This window comes from Coffea arabica, chromosome 2c (genome assembly GCF_036785885.1).
Source record: "Coffea arabica cultivar ET-39 chromosome 2c, Coffea Arabica ET-39 HiFi, whole genome shotgun sequence".
Taxonomy (NCBI): Eukaryota; Viridiplantae; Streptophyta; class Magnoliopsida; order Gentianales; family Rubiaceae; genus Coffea; species Coffea arabica.
The window spans coordinates 65,942,678-65,967,693 of NC_092312.1; the positions used below are offsets into that span (position 1 = coordinate 65,942,678).

The 25,016-nt window shown below is 36.6% G+C and overlaps 1 protein-coding gene across 3 annotated transcripts; it reads right to left on the reverse strand.

The window, feature by feature from the left end:
- Positions 1-1,740: 1,740 nt before the first annotated feature.
- On the reverse strand, positions 1,741-23,509 carry LOC113727484 (5'-3' exoribonuclease 4-like). 3 transcript variants are annotated; one of them, XR_003457826.2, is made up of 23 exons: positions 23,155-23,509; positions 19,668-19,770; positions 19,511-19,587; positions 19,249-19,440; positions 18,962-19,081; positions 18,741-18,803; positions 18,506-18,655; positions 18,223-18,387; positions 17,911-17,988; positions 16,504-16,590; positions 15,863-15,943; positions 13,917-14,012; positions 12,854-12,924; positions 12,274-12,402; positions 11,611-11,687; positions 6,796-6,836; positions 6,627-6,701; positions 5,728-5,879; positions 5,520-5,624; positions 5,359-5,434; positions 4,204-4,286; positions 2,978-3,865; positions 1,741-2,208 (listed from the first exon to the last, which is right to left on the reverse strand). XR_003457826.2 is itself a non-coding variant. In XM_027251679.2 (22 exons), the coding sequence occupies exons 1-22, from the start codon at positions 23,359-23,361 to the stop codon at positions 3,151-3,153; spliced, it is 2,943 nt and encodes a 980-aa protein (XP_027107480.1). In that variant the 5' UTR covers positions 23,362-23,509; the 3' UTR covers positions 2,591-3,150. The 3 variants fall into 3 exon arrangements, 1 of the variants encoding a protein (XP_027107480.1); XR_011839541.1 differs by lacking the exon at positions 18,962-19,081; XM_027251679.2 differs by lacking the exon at positions 1,741-2,208 and having other exon boundaries at positions 2,591-3,865.
- Positions 23,510-25,016: the final 1,507 nt, after the last annotated feature.

Consider the following 25,016-nt stretch of genomic DNA (forward strand, 5'->3'; position numbering starts at 1 on the left):
ATACAAGTAGAAGGCCTATCACGCTGATTAAACTTGTAATTTAAAATGCAACTCGTAATAGATTTGTCTAATAAGATGATCTTGCTCAAGTTTATGTGATAATTTTAGAGTTGGAAGGGTCAAACTTTGAAGGATTAAAGGGGTGTTTTTTCAGCTTAGAGGGCCTTTTTATCCGTCCCTAGAGGATACCTTTGTTTTTGTTACTCTGTACCATTCTTTATGTTGAATCTACTTACTTAAACATGCTTGTTAGATTATAGCAATCAATTAACATATGCATCATAGTAGTAAATTGAACATACTAAAGGTATGTAGCTAATCAACATATTAGTCAACATTGATCAATTCCTCTCCTCTGCCCTGTCTAACTGGGATATAAGATGCATTTTAAAGCCTTAGTTCTGGTATCCTTTTGATTCTGATGAAAGCATGTATATCAAAGCCCGGAAAGAAGCGTTCCGCTATGTAGGCATTCTTGTGATCCATTGCACGGCATTCAGGAAAGCTTTTCCCAGGAGCGGAAACATGCTAGTCACCAAAATGATACATGTTTGATAGGTTTTATATGTTTTATGGGTGAAACGTACGCGTGGAGCTGGGCAAGTTTTACAGACAATAAAGATGTGATGGTTTCTTTCCTCTTGCTTTCTGTATATGTTGGGCAAGGAGAGAGGCTTTCTTATGCCTTGAACTATCCATCTAATATAATGTTACTTATGAGTTGCCTGAACATCATTGTGAAAACTGAAGATGGTCCAACTTTATTTTTGCTTGCTGCCAAGAGGACTTGGAAGAACTATAACATCGGCAATAGATCTTCTGTCTCATTTCTTATGTCATTTTGTATCTTATTTTTTATTTTATTGTTATTTCTCTTTCATAAATATCGCATTTAATTCTTTTTTATTTCCTTAAAATCAAACTACTATTAATTGAGCAAAAAAATACACAAAATAGGAGATTTTTTCTAATTTTCTATTATATTTTTTATTTTTGTACGAATTTTCTATTATATCTTTAATCAAACAAACTCAAAAAGTCAAAATACACAAAAAAAAAATGAAATTTTTTTCACAAATTTTCTATTATAATTTTTTAATTTTCTACCGTATATTGCTTTTTTGACAAAAATGAGATTTTTTTCTAATTTTCTATTATATTTTGTATTTTTCTACTATATCTCTTTTGCGAATTTTCTATTATATTTTTTAATCAAACAAACTCAAAAAGTCAAAATACACAAAAAAAATAATGAGATTTTTTACGAATTTTCTATTATATTTTTTAATTTTCTACTATATATTGCTTTTTTGAAACTGTTGTATTCTTTTTTTGGCTCAATTAATAGTTGTTCGATTTTAAGAAAGCAAAAATAGAATTAAATACGATGTTTACACAAGAGAAATAGCAATATAATAAAAAGTGAAATAGAAAGCGATACAGAAAGTAAGATAAAAAAAATCCATCGCGAGAAACAATTGCCCAAACGTTCAAGTACTATAACATATTTCTTGATCATAGTTTTGCAGATTTTGCTTCCTTTGGTGTAAAGCCTTCGCCTGGAAAGTATCCCAGTTTTGACAGGAAGAAACTAATCAAATATTCAAGTCAAAAATTGGTTAGCTTGTTTGTCCATGACTTGTGTTGCTTACCCTTAAAACAGTTACACAACTGGAAAGCAGAAAGGTAGATCTAAGGGGTACCACATCTCGTCTGGTAGTGATGTGCATATTGTAAGCATTATGAAAGCTAGCCTGCATCTAGCAAATGAATATAACAAGGATTTTCTTAAATTGCACCTTCTACATCTAGTAAGATTTACACAATACCTGCGTAGACAGATTCCTTCATGAGTAGCTAAAATCATTATTGAGAACCTAAATTTGGCCACTGATACCAGCTTACAGTATGGAGAGTAGGCTCAGAAGATGCCAAGCTAATGGCAAATGGTATGGAACTTAGGTTGTCTGTTGCTCCTGTGTCTTTTGTATATCACTTCAAATCTGGCTTTGTTTCTTGGATTTTTTTATCTTGGCTGCTCCTACTACAGAAACTTAACTGAAGTTTCTCTATTTGTAGCACACAAGCTGTTTAGAATACTCCTGTTGATTGTGAATAACACTGAAATCTCCAAGCCCCGCCGCACCACATGGGCAAATGATAGGAAACATGAGAGCGACCGAGCATGTATATCTTGCTTGTGATACCCTGTTGTTAACAGCAAGTCTATGTTCAGAGAGCAAGTTCTTTTGTGAGATAAAACACTATTGGAGATCCTCGTGCATTACCAACTCAGGTAACGAACATCTGCAATATTCTTCAATAAAATCACTAGAAGCAAAGCAAGTAACGTGGAGAAATCTAAAAGCGCAAACTGCACCAGAAGACCAAGCTGCATATACCAGAATGTTTTCGTAAAACAGAATGCCATGAAACTGCTCTACATACACTTCTATTTTTCTCGAGCATATTTAGTTCAGACAAAAGGAGCATATGAAGAAAGATTCCGATGCACATTTGCATTGTTACTCGCACGACCAAGGTTATTAATAATCACAACTGAACATATATAATGAACTGTAGCAGTCAATTAGCAAAGAATTAAATATATCTTCTTAAAATGTTAACTGATGATGCTGCACATTTGTGGAAACTGCCACACACATGGTACTTTACAATTCTCTTCCACAACCAGTATGTATAAATGGATGGGAAGAGAAGGCAGGCTGAGAAACTATCCTACCCTATCCAACCAAGTAGAACATACATGTCAGGGCGAATAAAAAACCCCCTGGTGATTATACATAGGAGGAACCTAAAAGGTATTACCATCCCTACCCACAACCAAAAGATCTCCAAAACCCAAAAAACTGCAAAAAAATAAGGGAAAAAGAAAAATCTCTCCCCTAAGAACCAAAATGAGAAGAAGCAATAGGAAGACAACAACAAATGAGGTGCTGTAGAATCTGATTCATACCGTTGTTTCTGGTATTTCTCTGAAACAAGATTACATAGCGACAAGCTTCGAACTGTTCGTAATTGTTTCATCCAGAGTCTAGGACCTGTACTCATGCACCAAATATTTTGACATCCTTGCTCTACTGAAACAGATTACGTAAAGGTCCACTTGACAGCAGCAAACAGTCCAACCTATGCAACAGCATTACTGGATCCTATATCAGATGAATTCTGACTGGGTCGGCTTTTGACTTGATAAACTTTTTTCACTTGCTTCTCGTATCCTGAAGCTGTTCCAGCAGCAGGTTTGCCGATCCACTTTGAAGGAGGTGATGGAAGTGGACTGACATTCTGCACATGAATGTGGCCTGTATTAGATGACTGCACTGAATTTGGCATCCTTGGAGAAAATGCAGCATTTGGCCTTGTTCGGCCGCCAGTTTCAATTGTCAGGGTAGTCATTCCATTCCTTAAGTTGTAATACTGATCTTGACTTGGATATCGACATTGTGCCCTGAAATTTTGCCTGTGGCTCTGCAACTCAAATGGTGAAGAAGCATATCCCTGACCACCCAACATGCCCCGAGAATTATGATATCCATTGACATAATTTGGTTCCCCAACAAAGCCTCCATATCCAGATTGTCCAGGAGGCCTAGGCTTATTTCCTGCATCGTTGCCCAGAGCGCTTCGATAAGTCATTTGCTCAGAGAAGCCCCTTTCATATCCTGATGGTCCAGCAGGTCTCGGCTTATCTGTAAGATGGTTTCTTGGGAAATTCTGGTTAGCCTTTTGTGCCCTCACCCCAGAGTAATTATAGTTGGAATTTATATTGAGTGTGTTGTTAAGTAGACGGTGTGCTGCTTCACCCAGCGAAGGACCAGCTATTGCTCCAGGTACCTGTGGCCTGTAAAACAGAAAAAATCATGAATAAACAAATAATAATGTCATTGAGAGCATAAATTGTCATATGATGCGAAAGGTGACTATCCTCACAAGACTAAATAAGACAGCTAAAGAAGGCAAACAACACTAATTACTTGAAATTGATTTTTCCCCAATTAGGTTGCCGCATAGTTCAACAGATCATAAAAAATCACCTTCAAAGAATGAATGAACTTTTCAATGTGGCATAAATTTCAAAATTAGCTTTTACAAATGAATAAATCCAGCAGAATTCTAAAAACAAGTTCAAAAACCAAAAGGAAATGAATAACACAGGCCTCTTATCAAAATGCACTTTACCTATTTCTTCCTAGCTGGCGCTTGCTACCAACATCTTCATGCCATAACACAGGGAATGGTTTAATGTCAATTGCTCTTAGGACCTATAGTTGAACATAGCAAAGGCTGCTTTAATATGAACAAGGAAACATCAAGCAACTCAAAACAGAATTAGCATAGAAGTTAGCATAGTAGCTACAACTAGGACAGAAGCATTTGGATTGCATTTATTATGAGAGTTTAGAAAGATAACAATGTAGTACATATTCAAATGTGATGTATATGAGACAAAATGTTGTTGGAAAAATAAAAAGGTAGTTGGGAAATGTTTCAAGGGAACATTTCCAAAACATTTTTTGAAAAAAAAAATTGGCAATCCCCAAAAAGCTGGGCCCAAGACCAGACATTTCAAAGTAAAATTACCCTGGATGTGGCAGTGCTCAAAGCATACCAGATCAAACAGGACTTCTTACAATTAGAAGTTTTCTTCCTGAAATATCTACTACAGAAGTAGCAGCTTGGAATTGACTCGAGCGTCTGCTTATTTATAATACTCATAACTGCCATAAAATCAGCATTAAAACCCAAAAAAACCTTCATTTTCCTAAAACTAATTGAATTATCTCCCTTAATCTTTGATCAGTGTGCTTCTTACAATTTATTGGTTTAAGAGAAATGGAAAGAAGAGTTATTACAGTTCACTGGGATTCAGAGAAATGGAAAGTAAAGAAAGGGATTCAAGGTTTTGTATTACTGGTTTAGATTGCCAAAAAAATGGATTAAAAAATATAGCACCAAAAATAAAATGTAGTTCCAATTATTTAAAATTTAGTATTATTGATAAATAATGGAATACTAATTTGGATCACTCTTATATTATCTAAAAGTTGATTTATTCAATTAATACCTCAAATTCTTAGAAAAATATACCTCTCAAAAGGTGAAACTTTTGAATTTCGGTCAGTTTGTTGTCAAGGCTAACGCCCAACACATTAAAAGGGCCAGCTAAAGCCACAAAGAAAATTAGCCCACTACTTCAAGAAATTAAAACAACTATAGTATAAGAGACTGCCACAATAAAAGGAAATTAGCAATCACATGGGGAGTTTGTCCTCCCAAAAGATGGATATTCTAAAGCAAGGGCTGTAGGGAAGTGACCCACATCAGACAACATACCTTTTCAGGAATTACTGTACCATCAGGAGGCCTTGGGATGTGCTTATGAGGTAACGGATTCAAATAGGTTATATTTCTGAAAGATGAAAGAAGAACAGAGAACTTAACCAATTGCATTCTCTCTTTTATAGTTAAAGAAAAGAAGAAACAAAAAGACCTACAGTGTTTCATTGTTGATGATATCTGGAAATCCATTAACTGAGGAAGGAACTACTGATGTCTTACGATTCCTCTCAGTTAACCACATAAATCCATTCATTCCAACACTGCACAAACATAGATCAAAACCAAGTGTCACACAGCAAGTTGGTGCAATCACTTTCCAAGATAAAAGATGAGAAATATTAACAGCATTGTTGGCTGGCCAACCTTGCATTGGTGTCAATAGCGCAAGGGTGCCGCTCTTTTAGAGGCACTAAACCAGACAGGTGATAGTATGACAGAACATGTGGACCGAGAGGATGGAGGGGGTGGACATAGAGCAAATCACACATCACACTATTACGATGCCGCTCTTCTTCCTGCAAAGACCAGATACATATGAACACAAGTTGCATTCCACAACAAAACCATGAAATTGTAGAAGCAAGCTCTGTAATCAAAGGCATTTCAGATACATTAAGGCTGAGAAAGATACAATTTACTAGTCCTTCATGGACGTCAAGAATTACATAACATTTTTAACAATTTCCCCACCAGGTACCCACCTTGCTGTTTGTCAACTAATTAATTAATAAACATGGTTAATTTTTTAGAACTCCAGAGGCCAAAAATCTTTTATTTTTTTCCCAAAAAATGAAAAAAGAACAACACATTTGCACAAGTTCTTTTTATGGCTTCAGCAGCATCTTACTAGTTGAACTCCACCACAGAAAGTCTACATACATCTAGATTTATAATTAACTATGAAAAACCGAAACTGTCAAACCAGGTAATATTTCATAAACATTATTACAAATTACAAAGGGACCGGATATAACATTGTGGACACTGCCTGCACTCTTCCTTAGGCCCGTTAAGTCCAAGGCCACCATTCTTTGATTGTCCTGGTGAGGAAGTTGTAGCCACAAACTAATACCACATCTACAAATCCTAACCAAACTCACAAAGAGCACGACCTAAAAGACTCCATTTCGTAAGCACCTCCAAGTCTTGTTTAAAGACCACATGGATTGCAAATATAATGACAGCATGAGTTCAGAAACACACTTCTGTTGTCTATGAACAATAGAAAAAGGGTAACGGAAACAATAATTACTTATCCATACCGTTAACGAATCTTCAAGTTTCTTTGTAGCAGTAAGCAATTTGTTCTCATCAATGAATGGCAACTTCACAACACCCTGATTATTACAGAAGAAAATGAGTGTCACTCCTACTCGTGATGCCATCCATCTAAAAAGGTGACTTCATAATAAAAGGAATATCAAGGTATACCTGCCAGGCAAATCGCTTCCCATGCATGTCAACTTCAAAATCTGCACTTGTTTGGAGAGATGAAGTTATTTCTTGTTAAGAGAATATAAGTATTCTTGTAGATAATAAATTAGTAAGGGTATTTTTGTAAATAGTTTATTAGGGTTGTACTCCTATAAATACTAGTTGGTCACTCATAATATGTGACTAGATGTTTTCCTCCCAAGATACCTGTTGACATGGTATCAGAGCAAAAGTCCTAGGGTTAGGGTTAAACATCTAGCAAAAGTTTTGGTCATCGCGACTGTTCACGCGACACTGTTCACGGGGCGCCGTTACTGTTCACGGCACTGTTCACGCGACGTCGTTACTGTTCACGGCACTGTTCACGCGCGGTTCAGTTTTGACCCTTCGTTTGGTTTGGAGTGCTATTCGTTATGGCTGAAAGTCTATCAAAAGGTATTGTAACGTCTACTAATATTATGCCAATGGTGATGCCTCAAATCACAAATTGGAAGTTGAATGACACTAATTATCAACAGTGGTCAAAAGCCGTTAAGATTTATCTGACAGGCTTAGGAAAGCAACGATATCTCACAGATGACTCTCCTACGGAGGACAACAAGAAACTAATGTGGATTCAAGAGGATGCCCAAATTCTTGGAGCAATATGGAATTCTATGGAGCCACGAATTGCTTACATGTGTTCTCATTGTGAGACAACAAAAGAAGTTTGGGATTATGTCCGGTTATTATACTGTAGTAATCTTTCACGGATGTATGATATTTCTTTGGAGTATTTTCAGTTGCAACAAGAAAACAAGACAGTAACTGAATACTTTGCTGATCTTAAGCGAGTTTCAGAAGAATTAAATGCCGTAATGCCTCTCTCAAGTGATATTACAGTTATGCAGAGGCAAAGAGAACAAATGCTTGTGCTCAAATTCTTGGCCGGTCTCAAGCCAGAATTTGAACCAATCAAATCTCAAATTTTAGCAGGTGAACAATTACCATCTTTTGCAGAGGCGTATGCTCGGGTCTTACGTTCTGCATCTAAGGACACTACACATGGTGATGGTGCTCTAATTAATGACAAATCTGCTTTAGTTGCTAACAATGGTCAGATAGAGCAACTCAACTTGGGACGTGGCTCTCGTGGAGGAAGAAGTAGAGGAGGTCGTGGGGGTCGTGGAGGTCGAGGCACCCGTGAGTGCACTCATTGTGGTTTGAAGAACCACACTCATGATACTTGTTGGGATTTACATGGAAAACCACCTCGGTTTGCTAATGCGGTTACCATTGACCAAGCTGAATCAAGTTCTTCAGCACAAGGGTCCCAGAAAACTTTTACCATATCCGAGGAAGATTATGTCAAATTTCTGCAGTACCAAACTGCAAATCAAGCATCTCTTCCCTCTGCTTCTTTAGCACAAAAAGGTAATGCTATGGCTTGTCTCTCCACTTCCAAAAATTTTGACACATGGATCATTGATTCCGGAGCTACTGATCATATGTCAGGTACCTCTAGAAATTTTTCTAATTTTCAAGAGTCTACTTCCTTCCCTCATGTTACTTTAGCTGATGGATCTACAACTAAAGTTAAAGGACTAGGCACTGTAGAAATTAACCCATCTCTTCCGCTGCCTTCTGTTCTTTACGTACCAAATTTGCCTTTTAATCTAATGTCCGTTAGTAAGCTTACCAAATTTCTACAGTGTTCAGTTATTTTTTCTCCTGATTTTGTTGTTATTCAGGATTTGAAGACAAAGAGGACGATTGGTGGAGGACGCGAGCATAATGGTCTTTATTTTCTCAACTCTAATGGTCCGATTGCATGTCCTGCTACTGTTTCTCCTCTTGAAATTCACTGTCGTTTGGGTCATCCGTCTCTACAAAATTTGAAGAAGTTGGTTCCTATCTTGAGTCAGTTGTCTTCCTTAGAATGTGAGTCTTGTCAATTAGGAAAGCATCATCGTGTTTCTTTTGCCCCTAGGGTCAATAAACGGGTTTCGGAACCCTTTTTGTTAGTTCATTCTGATGTTTGGGGTCCTAGTCGAGTCACTTCAAAGTTAGGTTTTAAATATTTTGTAATCTTTGTTGATGATTTTTCAAGAGTTACATGGCTTTATTTAATGAAAGATCGTTCAGAACTATATTCCATTTTTTGTGCATTTGTTACAGAAATAAAGAATCAATTTGGTGTATCTGTACGTATACTTCGCAGTGATAATGCGAAAGAATATTTTTCCACTCCTTTTACTACCTTCATGACTAAGTCCGGTATTATTCATCAGTCCTCTTGTCCTCACAATCCACAACAGAATGGAGTTGCTGAAAGAAAGATTGGACACTTAATCGAGGTTGCTCGGACACTTATGTTGCACATGAATGTGCCCAAACATTTTTGGAGTGATGCAGTTCTAACTGCATGTTATTTAATTAATCGCATGCCATCTACTATTCTTGGAGGTCAATTACCTCACTCCATTCTTTTTCCTCATGAACCTGTGTTTAAATTGCCTCCTCGTATTTTTGGATGTGTGTGCTTTGTTCATCAGCTTGCTCCCGGGGTGGATAAATTAGATTCTCGTGCTATTAAGTGTATTTTCTTAGGATACGCACGAGCGCAAAAAGGGTATAGATGTTACAGTCCAGTTTTAAATCGATTTTTTACTTGTGCTGATGTTTCTTTCTTTGAATCCACTCCATATTTTCTCAAACAAAGTATGTCTTGTGAGTTAGACCAGTGTCACTCTTTTTCCTCTCCTGTTTTACCAGTCCCTTCTCTTTTATTACCTGAGTTATCTAATCCACCAGATTCCATAGCTCGATTATCTCGTCCTCATCTTCAAGTTTACTCTCGTCGTTCCATGGTTGAGAAAGTTCCTGATATGCCACGCACTTCACCAATTAACTCTCACTCTTCAACTCCAGGTATGACGCCCTCCTCTGAGTTAGATCTTCCTATTGCTTTACGCAAAGGTAAGAGACATTGTACTTCTCATCCTATTTCTAATTTTGTTTCTTATTCTCATCTCTCTATGTCATATTCTTCTTTTGTTGCTTCCCTTGATTCTTTCTCCATTCCTAAGTCTATTACCTATGCTCTTAATCATCCTGGTTGGAGATTAGCCATGCAAGAAGAGATGTCTGCTTTGGAACAAAATGGTACTTGGGATCTTGTCCCTCGTCCTTCAGGTAAGCCTGTTGTTGGTTGTAAATGGGTGTACACTATAAAAGTGCAGCCTAATGGTTCTATTGATAGATTAAAGGCACGTTTGGTAGCTAGAGGATTTACTCAGGTGTATGGAGTGGACTACTTAGAAACTTTTTCTCCTGTTGCAAAGATTACCTCTGTTCGTCTTCTTATCTCTTTGGCAGCCACTTATAATTGGCCATTGCATCAGTTGGATGTGAAAAATGCATTTCTGCATGGAGATTTGGAAGAAGAGGTATATATGGAACAACCTCCTGGATTTGTTGTTCAGGGGGAGAATCCGCGGTTGGTTTGTCGTTTGAAAAAATCCTTATATGGATTGAAACAGTCTCCGAGAGCTTGGTTTGGCCGGTTTAGTAGTGTTGTCATGGAGTTCGGTCTGACAAGATGTGGAGTAGATCATTCTGTATTTTATCGGCATTCTAATGCTGGTAAAATTTTATTAGTTGTTTATGTGGATGACATTGTGATTACAGGTGATGATGTTGTGGGGATCCAGAAGCTTAAATCCAATATGCAGGCAAACTTTCAGACAAAGGATTTAGGTCATCTACAGTATTTTCTGGGTATTGAGGTAGCTCGGTCTAAATATGGGATTTATTTATGTCAAAGGAAATATGTACTCGATATGTTGAGTGAAGTTGGGATGTTAGGTTGCCGACCTGTGGATACTCCTATGGATCCCAATGTGAAATTAGCAGGAGATCAAGGTGCATTACTTGATGATCCTAAGCAATATCGAAGACTTGTGGGTAAATTAAATTATCTCACTGTAACGAGACCTGACATTTCGTTTCCAGTGAGTGTTGTGAGTCAATTTCTTGATACCCCTCGTACTAGTCATTGGGATGCTGTTATACGGATTCTCAGGTATCTTAAGAGTGCTCCTGGAAAAGGGTTGCTGTATCAAAATCATGGACACGCTGATATTGAAGGATATAGTGATGCAGATTGGGCTGGTTCTGCCTCAGATCGAAGATCGACTACAGGATATTGTGTGTTCGTTGGTGGTAATTTAGTGTCGTGGAAGAGTAAGAAGCAAACAGTTGTATCCAGATCAAGTGCAGAATCTGAATACCGCGCTATGGCTCACACTGTGTGTGAGTTGGTTTGGTTGAAGAGCATGTTACTTGAACTTGGGTTTGAGCATAAACAGCCTATGAATTTAGTGTGTGATAATCAGGCGGCTGTTCATATTGCGTCTAATCCAGTGTTTCATGAAAGGACAAAACATATTGAAGTTGATTGTCATTTCATTCGAGAGAAATTGCTTGACGGGGTCATCAAGACATCTCATGTACCGTCTGTAGATCAATTGGCTGATGTGTTTACCAAGAGCTTAGGGGGCTCTAGGGTGAAATACCTTTGTAACAAGTTGGGTGCTTATGATATATATGCTCCAACTTGAGGGGGAGTGTTAAGAGAATATAAGTATTCTTGTAGATAATAAATTAGTAAGGGTATTTTTGTAAATAGTTTATTAGGGTTGTACTCCTATAAATACTAGTTGGTCACTCATAATATGTGACTAGATGTTTTCCTCCCAAGATACCTGTTGACATTTCTGACGGTACAGAAGGAAATTACTGAATTAAATACAAATAGTCAACTTGCATTACCAGATGGATAGAAATGTATAATAGGCGATGATGGATCAGTCATTAAGCTCCCGTACTTCTCAGGAAGAGCACTTGAACTGGCAATTCGAACGAGGAGCATGTTGTAAACAACAAAACAATAGAAGAACTAATAGAATCAAATAAAAGAACTACAACAAACAAAAACGAGAGACAAGTCCAATCTGCAATAACCTATAAAAGTGCATGCAGGTGATTGTACATCAGTCTTACCAAACTGAACATCCTAATGTTCAAGTTTGTTTGATTATTTTATTGAGTTTAACATTGTGTTCAAGCTTGGTCTGTTTATACATTAAGCCAAATTCAAACGAGCATTTATCAAGCCGAGTTCGAGTAGTCCGAGTTTTTTACCTATAAGCTTCACTCTTATGCTAATCAAGCCAAGTTTATGCTAATCAAGCCAAGTTTGAGCCAAGCTTGAAAATTTATCGAACATAAAATGCTGTTCAAGCTTGATTTGACAAATTAGCGAACCAATCCCAATTCTCAAACAAGCTCTTACCCAACCAAACTCAATTCGAGTATCGAGTAGCTAGGTTCATCTTTCAGCCCTAGGGGGGAGGGAGAGGGAGGGAGAGGGAGAGAGGGAAGGAGGGGGAGATATAGAGAGAGAGAGAGAGAGAAAGAGAGAGGGAGAAGGACCTTGAAGCTGGCAGGGTACCCATGAGCTGATCAAAGGGTTTAAATGGCACCCCAAGAAAAAATGTAATCTCTAAATCAGCTAGATCTTTAAGGTCAGAAGCAAATGGAGCATAATGATATGGATAGAACCTGAAACAAAAACCGAGCAAAAAAAATACAAAATTCAACTTTTAATTTAATGCATAAAGGAACATGAAAAGGAAAAAAAAAAAAAAAAAAAAGCCAGACCCATAAACCAACATTAAACAGTGTCCCCTACTAGCAAGATTGCAAGACAGAAAAACTGAGTGAAATTGATTGAAACAAACTTCTTACCCTTGCACCCAAAGATAAAGGAAGAAAAGATAAATCATATAGGAAACAAAAATAATATACAAATATCCCCATAAGACACTTAGTGGTCATGATAGCATAGATGATGTCAGATATTCCATTCAGGTCAGAATAAATAACCACATGGATACACTTTGTTGCATCACCATCCCAATCTTATTCAAACAAACATCAGATGTCAAACATCCAATACACAGAGTCTAGTACAACAGGAAAAACAATATTGTTGCCTAATGAAAAAACCAACCATTGCCATGAGCAGACACCTTGGTAGTAATACCGACACACCCAGCATAACCCCTCCACATACTTCTGAACCTGCACAATAATTTGCATCATCTCGTATGTTATCACAGGCATCAACATGGCACTTAAGTTATCTCTAAATACAACATTTCCATCTCAAGCAAATACAGAAGATATACAAGCAGAAATGAGGAACTACAATGACATACAATCAACTATTTTTATTCCTTTTATTAAAGTGGAGTTGCAATGAACCTTTCCTAGGGTAATTAGAAGATTAGCAATAGAGTTCAAAAGACAGCAAAAGGAAAAAAAATATAAACTAAACATCAAGAAGAACAAGAACTATAAAAAAAACAAGATGCAATGTTTCTAAATACAACCTAAAATCAAGGCCTTAATACAACCTAAAGACCAAAACTGGAAGGGGAAAAGAAAGCGAGAGACTGGATGGAGGGCCAAAAAGAAGGAAGAATCATGTCATTTAGTTTCCAATATGCTACTCTGAGGCACACAATCCTAGACCGATATTTCACTATTTGTTTTACCTACCAATGCCACTCATTGACAACTTGCTTTCTATGTTAAATCAAACTTTTTACTTATACTTCCTAAACAATTATTCCACTAGCAAAATATTCCACTAGCATTTCGCAAGTTTTTCTTCATGCCAGAACTGGCTTTACAAAGAATTAGAGTTGCATATTACATGGTAAATTTCCCACTTAAAAGGGATGTGTAGTGCAAATATATTCACCAAAGATTGAGATAGAAAAATGGCAGATCTCATACAGACTTTTTCAACAGTACTTTATACTTCCTGATTTACATAAGAGTAATTTCCTCATTTATAGAGTGTCATTCATAAGCAGAAGAGGTTATTTCCTTCCAAAATAGATGGACTTGTAATATTGACATATCAGGGAAATCTTACTTCGAGTACGATGACACTGGTGTGCAAGGAAGAACCAAAAAACAAAAAATCCAACAAATGGAAGCATTAAAATAAGGAAGATTTCGATTCGTTCTTCATTAAAGCAAATAGAAGGACTCAAGAAACTTACTACATCATTTCTGACTTCATCAATCTCCACTGGCTTTGATACTCCAAATTTCTCACAATAGTACCTTTCTTTGTAACCAGGCTCCCCTAACTTTACCTGAAAGAGAAAGGTAAATTACCAAAATAACTACACGAAAGCAGAGAGGCATAAATAAAAATTAGTCCCAGCACTAGCATTACTGCAGTCCTAATTACAAAAACACCACCAATACAAGGCATAAGGATGGCATGCAATCCTTGACTTCTTTTTTTCACAATAATTTATCCATAAACACAAAAAAGTACCCATTTGCAATCCAATTCTTCCTCATCTAAAGAAAAGTTTACATCTCAGAGCTTGACTTGAGGCATTATATCAACTCATAAAAAAAAAAACCCCACTTTTTCCCTTTCGATTTGAAAACTACCTAGAAATATACATTTAGGAACTCATATTGTACAGGAATTGACATATTCCACTCCCATTCTTCTCTTTCTGGTTTTAGTTATATTTAGGTCCAACCATCTAAGCTTTTAGCCAAGTCATAAACAATATAAGGTAAAATGATTGGATGAGTCAGTGAGCATTCATACCAATGTCAATATCTGAGATAAGATTCCTTAGAAAAGAGATACAAAGATGAAATTACATGCTAAAGTCAAAAAATTTTACATAGATAACTTTTTAAGTAAAGAAGGCTGGATGGAGAAGTTTCTCAAACTTTTAAAGCACATTTTGTGTACATTCACTTAGAATTTAATCATGGTCCGCTTGGTTGGTTTTTTATTAGGTGTTTGTCTAAAATTTCACTGTTGCTCAGCATAGTTATTTTAGGACAATATTGCTGTCTGTCCAAGACAATTGTTTTGGAAAGATGTTTGGTGCTTTTTAGGGTGTTTTATGTGATTCAAAACATGGTGGTAAAACCCTGCCACCCTCCACGCACCACCCACCTCCATCCCCCTCCTTCCCATCTTCTCCCTATGCCTACCACCCTCCTCCCCTCCCCTCCCCTCCCCTTTTTCCCCTCGCACCTCCCCTTCTCGCAATCCCCCCCCCCAAAAAAAAGCCCAATCAACCAGATTGGGCTTTTTTTTTGGGGGGCGGGTCCCGGGGGGTTGTGTGTGTGTGTGTGTGTGTCGCTGGAAGGAGGGAGGGGAGAAAGGGAAGGAGGAAGGAAGTGGGGGAGAAGAGGGGAAGGAAGGGGGTGACAGGTAGAAGAAGGGAAACGAAAGGAGGATGGAGGGTGGCTGGTGGATAAAGGGAGGCGGGTGGTGGGCGTTTTCATGCGTGTTTTTGGGTCTTTTACTTTTCTTTTTTTTTGTGGGTTTTTGGGTGGGGGGGGGGAGACGAGGTTGTCAGTTATTTTCTATTTTTTAAAGTGTTTTTACCAATTACTCTAGTTAGTGATTTTGGACACTTTCCATTTCTAAAACAGCCCTGCCAAACAGACCCTCAGGTTTTATCGGCACTCTGCATAAGCTTTTTCCTCATATCCAAGATCTGTCCCCACCTACTTACCTAAGTTTTAAAACGAACTCCAACAGTAATTTTATATATTTTTTCTCCGTCCAATTCTATCTGGACAACACTCACAAGCTGTCTCTCCACCTACTTAGAAACAAACTCCAACAGTAAATCATGTATATCTCTCCCTCCATCCAATTTTCTATTTTGGCAACACTCAAAACCTAATGTGAACAACAAACAATGCAGAATAACTAATCAGAGGTGGAAAAAAGCATTGACAACATTAAGCATTAGAATGTGATGCTAACACATTAAAAGATAAGTGAACATGCATAGAAGAAGACAGGAAGTTGAAAACATGTAGACTAAAACTACAAGCCTTCCTGCTCCAGCAAACCTTCCCCCAAAATGACATGTGTAGTTAAGAGGCCTTGTCCAATGTGAATCAAAGTGGAAATAGCAGAGAACCGACAGAATCCTCATCTAATTTGTTGTACCTTATCCACAACTTGAGCCTGGGGCTCCTCGTTGGTCTCTCCTCTTGCTTTAAGCTTCATCTCTTCATTATTCTCTATGGCCTGAAATAGCAACTACGGTTATAAATAACAAAAAACTAAAACTTACATAAAACTAGGCAACTATAATGCTGGATGGTGCAGGTGATACAAACCCTAAACAATTCAGCTAACTATTAAGTAGCAGAAGGAGATCTGACTCAAAGGTTCATAATCAGTTGATGAAACATAATTAACAAAAGATTACCAACAAATCATGTTTGAAAAAGTATTTGTCAAAATAACATAAAAACACAAAAACTACATCAAAATCACTATGAAGGAGAAAAGAAACCTAGATTTCCCCAGGAAGTAATCGCTGATACAGAAAAAATAGGAAGGAAATAAAGCTAGTGCATCCTTGCAAATAACCTATTCTGAAATAATAACTTCAAGTCCTCAACAGATATTAAAGCATCAGGTATATGGTGGGTGATCAGACATAGACATCCTTGGCAAGAACCTACTAGTAAGTGTGAAGAAGAGTAATTTTTTGAACAATAAAGGGGGGGAAAACTCAGCATATTAGCTAATTCATTAAGATGCTCATGAATAGGCTTCAGAATTAAAACAATCACAAGCACCTGCTGTATACGAGCACGCTTTTGAAAAATTTGATCTTCATGAACAGCAACAGCCTGAATAAAGTGTTCAACTCTGTCCAGCAGAACCTGAAATGCAGGGGAAACAATAAGCAAAACCTGTCACTTAAATAGAACCACTTCATTAAAGTAAGTTAAAGGACCAAACTAGTCGACCTTGAACATCCTGTTCTGATAAATTTATGGTATTTAACAAAGAACATACACACAAATAAGCACCATAAGAGCTAAAAGTTGTAAGGTGCTAATATACGAGAAGAGAATGATTTTAAGAACTAACAAATATAAATTGTACACCATACGTCACAATTATGCATGTAGTTATACTGCAGATGCGCCTAACAGATTTACTTGTAGAACTATACTTGCATTAACACAATCCGGAAAATAAATTCATTCAATTAACCCTAAATTTCATCTACATATTGTGCGGACATTATGAGAACTCTCACTTGTCAATTTAAGAAAAAAATAGAAGAAAGAGCAATCAAAAGGTCATATCAAATTGTTTTTCCACTCTCTAACCTCAAAATCTTTGTACTATACTTTCTTTCCACAAGATCTACCATTTAAGTTGTCCATAGTACAAAGGTCTGCCATTTAAGTCGGCCAAAGCACAAAGCATGTAGATGCAGATGCAAGAAATCATGTTATTCATCAAAAGATCAAATTGTTAAGATTTCCTACAAAGCATCGTGCAGGAAATGTTGGGCTTGTTTGGCACATGAGTTTGATTTTAAAATTTGATGAACCACACACAGACATCTCTGCACCATGAGGGCACCTATAATCTACAGTCCAAAACTTTCAGTCTACATTATATCCTCTTCTCATTTTGAAATATCAACTCAAAAAAGGGACCGAATTCCAGTCCAGTCCATGGCAATGGAAATAGCATTGACAATATTATCTTTCTGAGGCCAAAAAGGAGAAAGACAGATTGGCTAGTCAGAAATCTCATGATAAAGCATTGCCTTTCAGCACCAAACAACCCTCTATTAGGAGATCCAATAACACCTATTTGCAGACCGAATCTTAAGTACCACTATGAGCTCTAATAAGAATTTTAAGAGCCACGAAGCAACCAGGGAACCCAAACCAAAGCACTGAGCAAGGACACCCAAATTTGTACTCAACGATCTAACCACCATTAGATGGTATTCATCTGGAATTACCTTTTAAGCAAAATTGGCATTTTGCACCTAATAAATCTCAAATAGTCACCCATACAATTATTTTGCTTTTCTTTTTCCCTAAAGTAACAAGGATTATTGAGGTTTTACCATTTCAGACATCATTAATTCTAGTCATAATGCAGGTATGTGTCATCAAAAAAGAGGATGGCCACTAATCAAGAATATTAAAGCCACTAGAAGAACAGAAAATTACCTCACCCTCTTCAGTAAGATAACCACCCATTGCCGTGAACTCCCTTCTGTATACAACCATCAGCAGATTGATAGCCCCCTATTGGACTTAAAAAAATTTAGTGACAGCTAAATAGAGAAAGCACCAAGGAAGCCACAAACTAGCGAAAGAATATCCCACTATCTAACGAGTTATGTAATCTCTATGATATCAATGTACCACGATCCTAGTAATACATATATACATAACAACAATATATGACAATATCAAACAATTGCGCAGAGACTAGTCACAGCAATAACCGCTTCTAATAGCTGGCTCAGTGATACATACCTCTCTAATTTCTAATGTAGGCATATGAGGTAGAAAGTCGTTGCCAACAAAGAAGCACAAAAACACAAAATCATCCACCAGCCTTTCAAAGTCTAACGCAAATGGAGGGCTGACTATCTCTAAATCATACTGCAAGTACTCACGTAAAACCCATATGTTGAGGAACTGCCAAATAAATAAAGGGTGACAAGAAGTAAGAAGGGTTCCATAATACAACAACAATAAATGGAAAGAGACTTGAACATGAAACCTCAAACTTTAAGCTCATAATTGATTACCCCACCTGATACTTTTTCTTGTGAATAGGAACGTCATTTACCAAATTCCCATTTGCATCTTTAGACCCACTACCCGCACCATTACACTCAGCTGCCAAATGACCAACTTGACCGCATAAAAAACATTTTTCCTGTTGCCCAGGTGGAGTAATTACCTGTACCATCCATGGAGAGATTCAGAGTATTAAACGTTTACAGAAAGAATCCCTACAACAGTCTACACAATAATGCCACACTTACCTCCCTCAATATAGAAAAGTGGACTTCATGTGTAGCTAAAGACAGCATAATCAGATCAGCATCCTACGTTCAGACAAATCAAAAAATTGCTTCAGACATTACCATCACAGAATTACAAACCAGATCCATCAGGCCAATTGTTAAAGCTAAAAAAGTATGCAAAGAAATGAAACAATGACGTTAAAAATGAAGGCAAAGCAAGTAACAATTATATAACTCACCAGACCATATAGACAATGATGGGTGTTTGGATCAAAGCCAGGAAGATTACGTTGTAAACGAATATATGACATGATTTTGTGCTCTCCCTCACCAGGAACATTTGAATCAGAAAGAATAACCTTCAAATAAGCACCCAATGCAGCCCCATAAATTAATTAAGAGATGACAAAGTATCCTGAAAACCAGAAATATTTTGAAGATAGAACCCGAAAAGATCACTCTGCAGGATCATCTAATTTTCAAAGACTGAGCAGGGAAAGGAATTTGTAAAGCTCTAACATCGCACCTTTGTAAACCTCCAGCCAGGATTGTGGTTCAACCTAGACTGTACATAATACTGAAGCGCTACAGAAAGCACTGCCATGAATGGAGTACCAGGGGTGATGACATTTGAATCAGATGTCTCAGGCTTCTCTTTTGGCAATAAATTAGCCCCCTCAACCTCAAATTCTTTCTTCAACCTTTCTTCTTCAGCTTCCTGGAGGAGGAACTAGACTACATGACTAAAACTTCTTCTACTTTCAAAAGTGAGATGAAAGAATTCTTACAGCTTCAGCAGCATCTTTAGCAGCCCTAAAACGCCTAGATCGTTGCTGGTTCATTTTAGCTCTAGGAGCAACGCCATCTACAGAAGAAATAACAAATTTAAGACACAGAGGGTCCAATTCCAAATAGAACACTGAGAAGGACAATTTCTTTACTTACCAATTGCCATATAAAGAAGCCTTCTTGGGCGAACCAGTGAGAATAAGTGGTCGACGTAATCAAATATTGATCTGAATACATCATCATAGGTGGTCGGCGCAGGCTGTACATACAAGACAAAGCCACGCTTCATTAAACTAAACAAAAAAGCTAGAAAACACATATTAGGAAAGCTTTTGCAAGAATCAACTGCTCAATATACAATTGATAAATCCTAGAGACGTCTCTTAGAGCTATCAATTTCAATTATGTGTACCAACTTCATGTAAATAACTATGTAGCTGGTACTTGACACTTCATAAACATCATTACGTTTCATAAATGCAATTGCTAGACATTCAACCACAGATCCACAGCCATATAGACTTATCCAAGAGTTGCATCAAATGTGAAGTCAACATGAAAAAAGCACCAATAAATATGTCCCCAAATGAAACCCAAAAAAATAAAAGTAAAATAAAAATCTCAGACCATACACAATATAGAAAAACTCTAGATTTGAGGCTCTCCATAAATTAAGAAAAACTTTATGTACTTATTCGGACATTGGATTATACAGAAGGGCTAATGAAGGCCATACATGAAAAGAACCCCTTTACTATTGAGTAGAAAATTTCACAGAAAATTAACAGACAATATTCCAGTCTTACAATTTACTCACTCAATCCCAAAATAATGGGTTGCTTTCATAAATCCAACTTTTTAGCAACATTGCAAAGATTGCCAGGCACTGGTGGCTTTATTTCCATTTTCACCTTTTGTAAAGTCTATTACAATGTGGATTGTCTGTCATTTCTACTACTTCCAATTACATAGCTAAACTTGAGGGGCCCATTGATCTATGTGAAACTCCAGATAAATGAATGTGCTTGTTTGACAAACTTGCACAAGTGCATATCTCTGAATGTCACACATATGGAGTACATACGTTAAAGAACTCATCTCAGTTTCTTGCAAACTACAGCAATGGCAATCAAGAGGCATCATGAACCGGAAAGTTCTGAAGTTTTTGTTAGCCAATTTTGGTGGACACATTTCCCAAAAAACCAGAAGAAAAATATGACATTAAAATGGGCAGAGGGAGTAAAAAATTATTGACATATTGCATTAGAAAAATATTAATTTTCAATGCTTCAAGACATTGTGCATCTCCAAATTATAGCAGCAACATCTCATCTAATTACACGAGTCGCAAGAGAGAGGCCTACTAACATGACAGCCTTCGAAGATAGTAGATACAAAAGGTTACCAAATCATAGGCAGTATCTTTCTTATTGTAAAATAATGTCTGCTAAGACAAATTAATCCACAGGTAAGACCAAGTGTATATACTTATATTTACATGGACACAAAAGGAGACAGATGCCTGTGTGTGTAAATTATAGTCTCTATATGCCCAATCAAAATCTAAAGTTCCAGGAAAAACGGATTAATTGATGAGGTGACAAAAATGCTGATTATGCTCATATAAGATAACTTTCATTTTCAACTTCCAAAATCCTCTTTGTTATTAATTTCTTTTCAAGATGTATCGTTAACAGATCAACTCAAGAGTATTCATGTTGTCTAGCATGGTTCCACAACCAGAGACTGTTGCGTTGAATATTTCTCCAGGTAAATGATGCAACGGAGAAAAAAGGACATAGCTAAAACAAAGGGAAATAGAACAACTCAGTTCAAATAAAACATAACAAAAATCAAATTCACAATTTTTAGATAATGCATATAGCACGAAAACTTTTCAATGAAAAAAAAATATTAATATTTAAATATCAACCAATATCTACCAACAGGTTCCCCATACTTCAGTTAGTAGTCTAAATAAAAGAAAATAGAAAATTTCACTTGAATACTGAAGTGTATATCCTCAACCTATGGACATTGTAGAATCAATAACCTTTTTAGTCAAACTCTAGGGTAAGCACAAATAAAGTGAGTCAGAGGTATTGGTTTTCAGACCTTAAATCCCACAGCACTGGGAACATGAAAAGCAGCCACTTTTCAGTGAACAACTGTGCAAATATAAATATAAAAAAGAAAACCACACTATTATCTTTTAAAGATTCCATTCATTCTTATTTATTTCAGCAATTGGACATTTATTCTCCACCATTGAATTCGTTAAATGTCCAACAACAGGGGACCAAAGCATGGGATCATAAATGCCTCAAGAGCACTAGGATGGCTTACGGCAATAAGTTTCAACTCCGAAACTCTAGTCTCAATTCCTCAAATTCAGTTATCTTCCATGCCAAGAAGCAATTAATCACCAAGATGTACTCTTTTTTTTGTCATTTAAGACTTATCTCCAAGCCTTCTCATACTCCACACCCCAATGCCACATATTCCAAAGTCCTCTATCTCAGTCCTCCCATTTTCCCCTTTTGTTTCACTTCAGTCCTCCTTCTGCCTCTTCCCGAGCCCCAACCACCCGTCAGCAACAATTTCAGTTCTACTTTCTTCTTTTTTTATCTCCATCTTTGCTAATCCCATCCCAAACCCAACCCCCAACCCCCCCCCCAACTACTAAGTTCTTCTAATTTTCTTCTCTTCCCTTTCTTTTTGTCAGCTCCCTCCCTACCTTTTCTTAGTCATTTTCCTTCCTCCTCCTCCATGACTCCTAGCTTTCCACAAAATTGAACTTCCCCCTCTTTTTGATACTAGACAAAGATATTTAAACACATAGCAACTGACACCACTTAACCCCGGGATGAATGTTTTCTCCAACCTAGATGACATTACAAAGCTCTACCTAAGACCTCACTTCTAAACTAAGAGTGCCATATGAGCATTCCACAAATATTCGCTATTCTTCTCTCCAACAGATAGTTACTATGGCAAACACAGAAGCAGGCAAATGTTTAGTGAAGAGTAGTCTGCACCCAAATACAGAAGCATGGACTTGTGTGGATCCATACCATGTATTGCTCACAAATAAAAGGCCTACCACTTTAACCTAGCAGACTATTCTTACCAACAGATCTCCAAACTAAATTGGAAAACACATTCCACGTTCTTATTCCAGGTACCCCTCAAGAAGCCCACAACATTCTAAACGCAACACAACCCTTAACCCTACGCTCTACCTGCTTTCCACAGAATTGGAAGTATGACTGTCCAAAGTTCTGATACCCTAACAAACTCAATCAACAAAAGATTGCAACACATTTAATAAGCATATCTTCATTTCGGCTTAAAAATAACTTATTATGAAGTTCAAAATTGGGACTTTTTTTATTCAATAAACACTTCATCAAAAGCCACTCCCACCAACACAGGCTCTTACTCATCATTATTTTCATATTAAACTTTCAAACGTTCTTCCCACCAAGAAAAAAGGATTCCATCCAATAATAAACCCTAAATTCAAGACTTTCCAAAACAATAAAATATTGAAAACCAATCAAAAACCAGGGAAATCAACAAATGTACTTCTCCAATTGATAATCATTAAAAAGAATTGAGTTTCTTAAAACTTCGACAATACCTTGCCTTCTGGGTGAAAACACGGATGAATAATCCCGTTCATATCCAAATACAAGTTATCAAACTCCATTCCATTAGGATTTGGCTTCGAGACATCTACAGGTACAACGTCACCGTTTGCGTCCTCCCTCGGCTCCTCCTCCACCACGTCGACGATGGACAACGGGTACCGATCGGCCAGCCACCTGTAAAACGCCGGCACTCCCATTCCTTCTTTTTTTTTTTTTGCCGCCTCCCTTCTTCAACCACCACCTACTGTAGAAAAAGCTCCACCCAACTCTCAGAGATTAAATTAATATAAAATAAGTGTGTGTAGTGCGTGTGTATATGTATTTATACACACACAGTTTCTGCTGTGAAGGTTTTAGAGAGAATAATTCAGGAGCTGGTTTTCTATGCGTTGAAGAAAGAATAAAATAAAAATACGATACAATTGATTATGCATTGAATGATAGTGCATTGAGATATCTGGGACAGGTGTCAAACGTGAAAAGACGGTAATGCCCCGATAAGTATAATGAAGTCAAAGAAATTGATTATTTTTTGAAATATAAAATGTGTTCGGATGGTTGATTATTTGAAATATTATTGAAATAATTACTGTAGTACATTTTACGGTATAATATGTTTGAGAGAAAAAATAATTTAAAAATTTAAAAAAAATTAAAAAAGTATATTTGTGATACAAGCAAATAATTATTTGCTTCCTAAAAAGAATTATTTGCAAATAATACCTATCCAAACATATCGTATAATTTGAAGTTGCATTGAAATTTGTATTCTATTATTTTCGTTCTCTTTTTGAGCTAAATTTGAGTTTGGGAGCTGCAAAAAATAATTGACAGCCCAATTTGAACCCATGTTTAATAGCTCATATTATATATAAATGGTTAACTTCGTTTTTCAAAAAAATAAAAACAAAAATGGTTAACTTCTCAAGTGTGAGCTGCTGACTTAAAATTTTCAAGAAACTTTTATTAATATTTCAAAATAAACGGTTCAAATTGAAACAACCTAATGTGACTTTATTTAGGTGACAAGGACTCTATAATTGCCACTATCAATTCTAGAAACCTTCTTATAAGTGTTTAACTTGTATGATTCTTGAGCCTATAGCAAGATTGCACATACGACCTATGTATTTACAATAGAAGATAATTAAGATCTATTACTTTCACATACAATCTTCATTTCCTTTGATCACAAGATGAATCTTCTTTAGCCTTGGATTTGATCAAGTGTTTTGATTAAACTTTATTTTTGCTCTATCAAGTGTTTTGACTCATCTTTTCATTTTTTGCAAACACAGAAGTTTAAATTGAAAAGTATATTTGCAAAATCATAATCCAACTTAGAAGTTTAATTATATTGTAACTTGTTAGGATTTTGTCTATCTTGAGCCCAATGGTATCCATTAGCACACCTAATTAAAAATAAGTTATTTTGTATACACACATTTATACATCCCTGTACTTATACATCTTTTCATTTTTTTCCCCCACATTTTAGGCAACAAGGGATGTCAGTGATTTTGGTTAAACCTCAAAGTTTACTTGGGCAATTAAGGTTTTCTCTAACCTGCCTATGGTGTTCCCTTTAGAAGTTAGAATTGGATTGGGGCCAATCCGATTGATTTTGATGTATAAAAAAAAGAAAAAACTTTAATGGGGAATTCCATAATTTCTAAATGATTTAGAGAAATTTTTTTGAAAAGTAGTGCTTGAGAGTATAAAAAAATAAAGAAGATGAAGAACATTATTTATCTATATGTTGTTAAAAGCTTCAAATATGAAATGTACTACTTCACGTGTAAAATATCTATAATTTACATAGAATACGTTTTACTAGATATACAACTAGAGA

Excerpts from the sequence above, each read along its gene's own strand:
- LOC113727484 (XM_027251679.2), bottom strand. The coding sequence starts at position 23,361 with ATGGGAGTGCCGGCGTTTTACAGGTGGCTGGCCGATCGGTACCCGTTG. Across the intron at positions 18,804-18,961 it reads ATCATTGTCTATATGGTCTG|GATGCTGATCTGATTATGCT; the intron begins GTGAGTTATATA and ends GTCTGAACGTAG. Across the intron at positions 5,435-5,519 it reads ATCATCAACAATGAAACACT|AAATATAACCTATTTGAATC; the intron begins GTAGGTCTTTTT and ends TTCATCTTTCAG.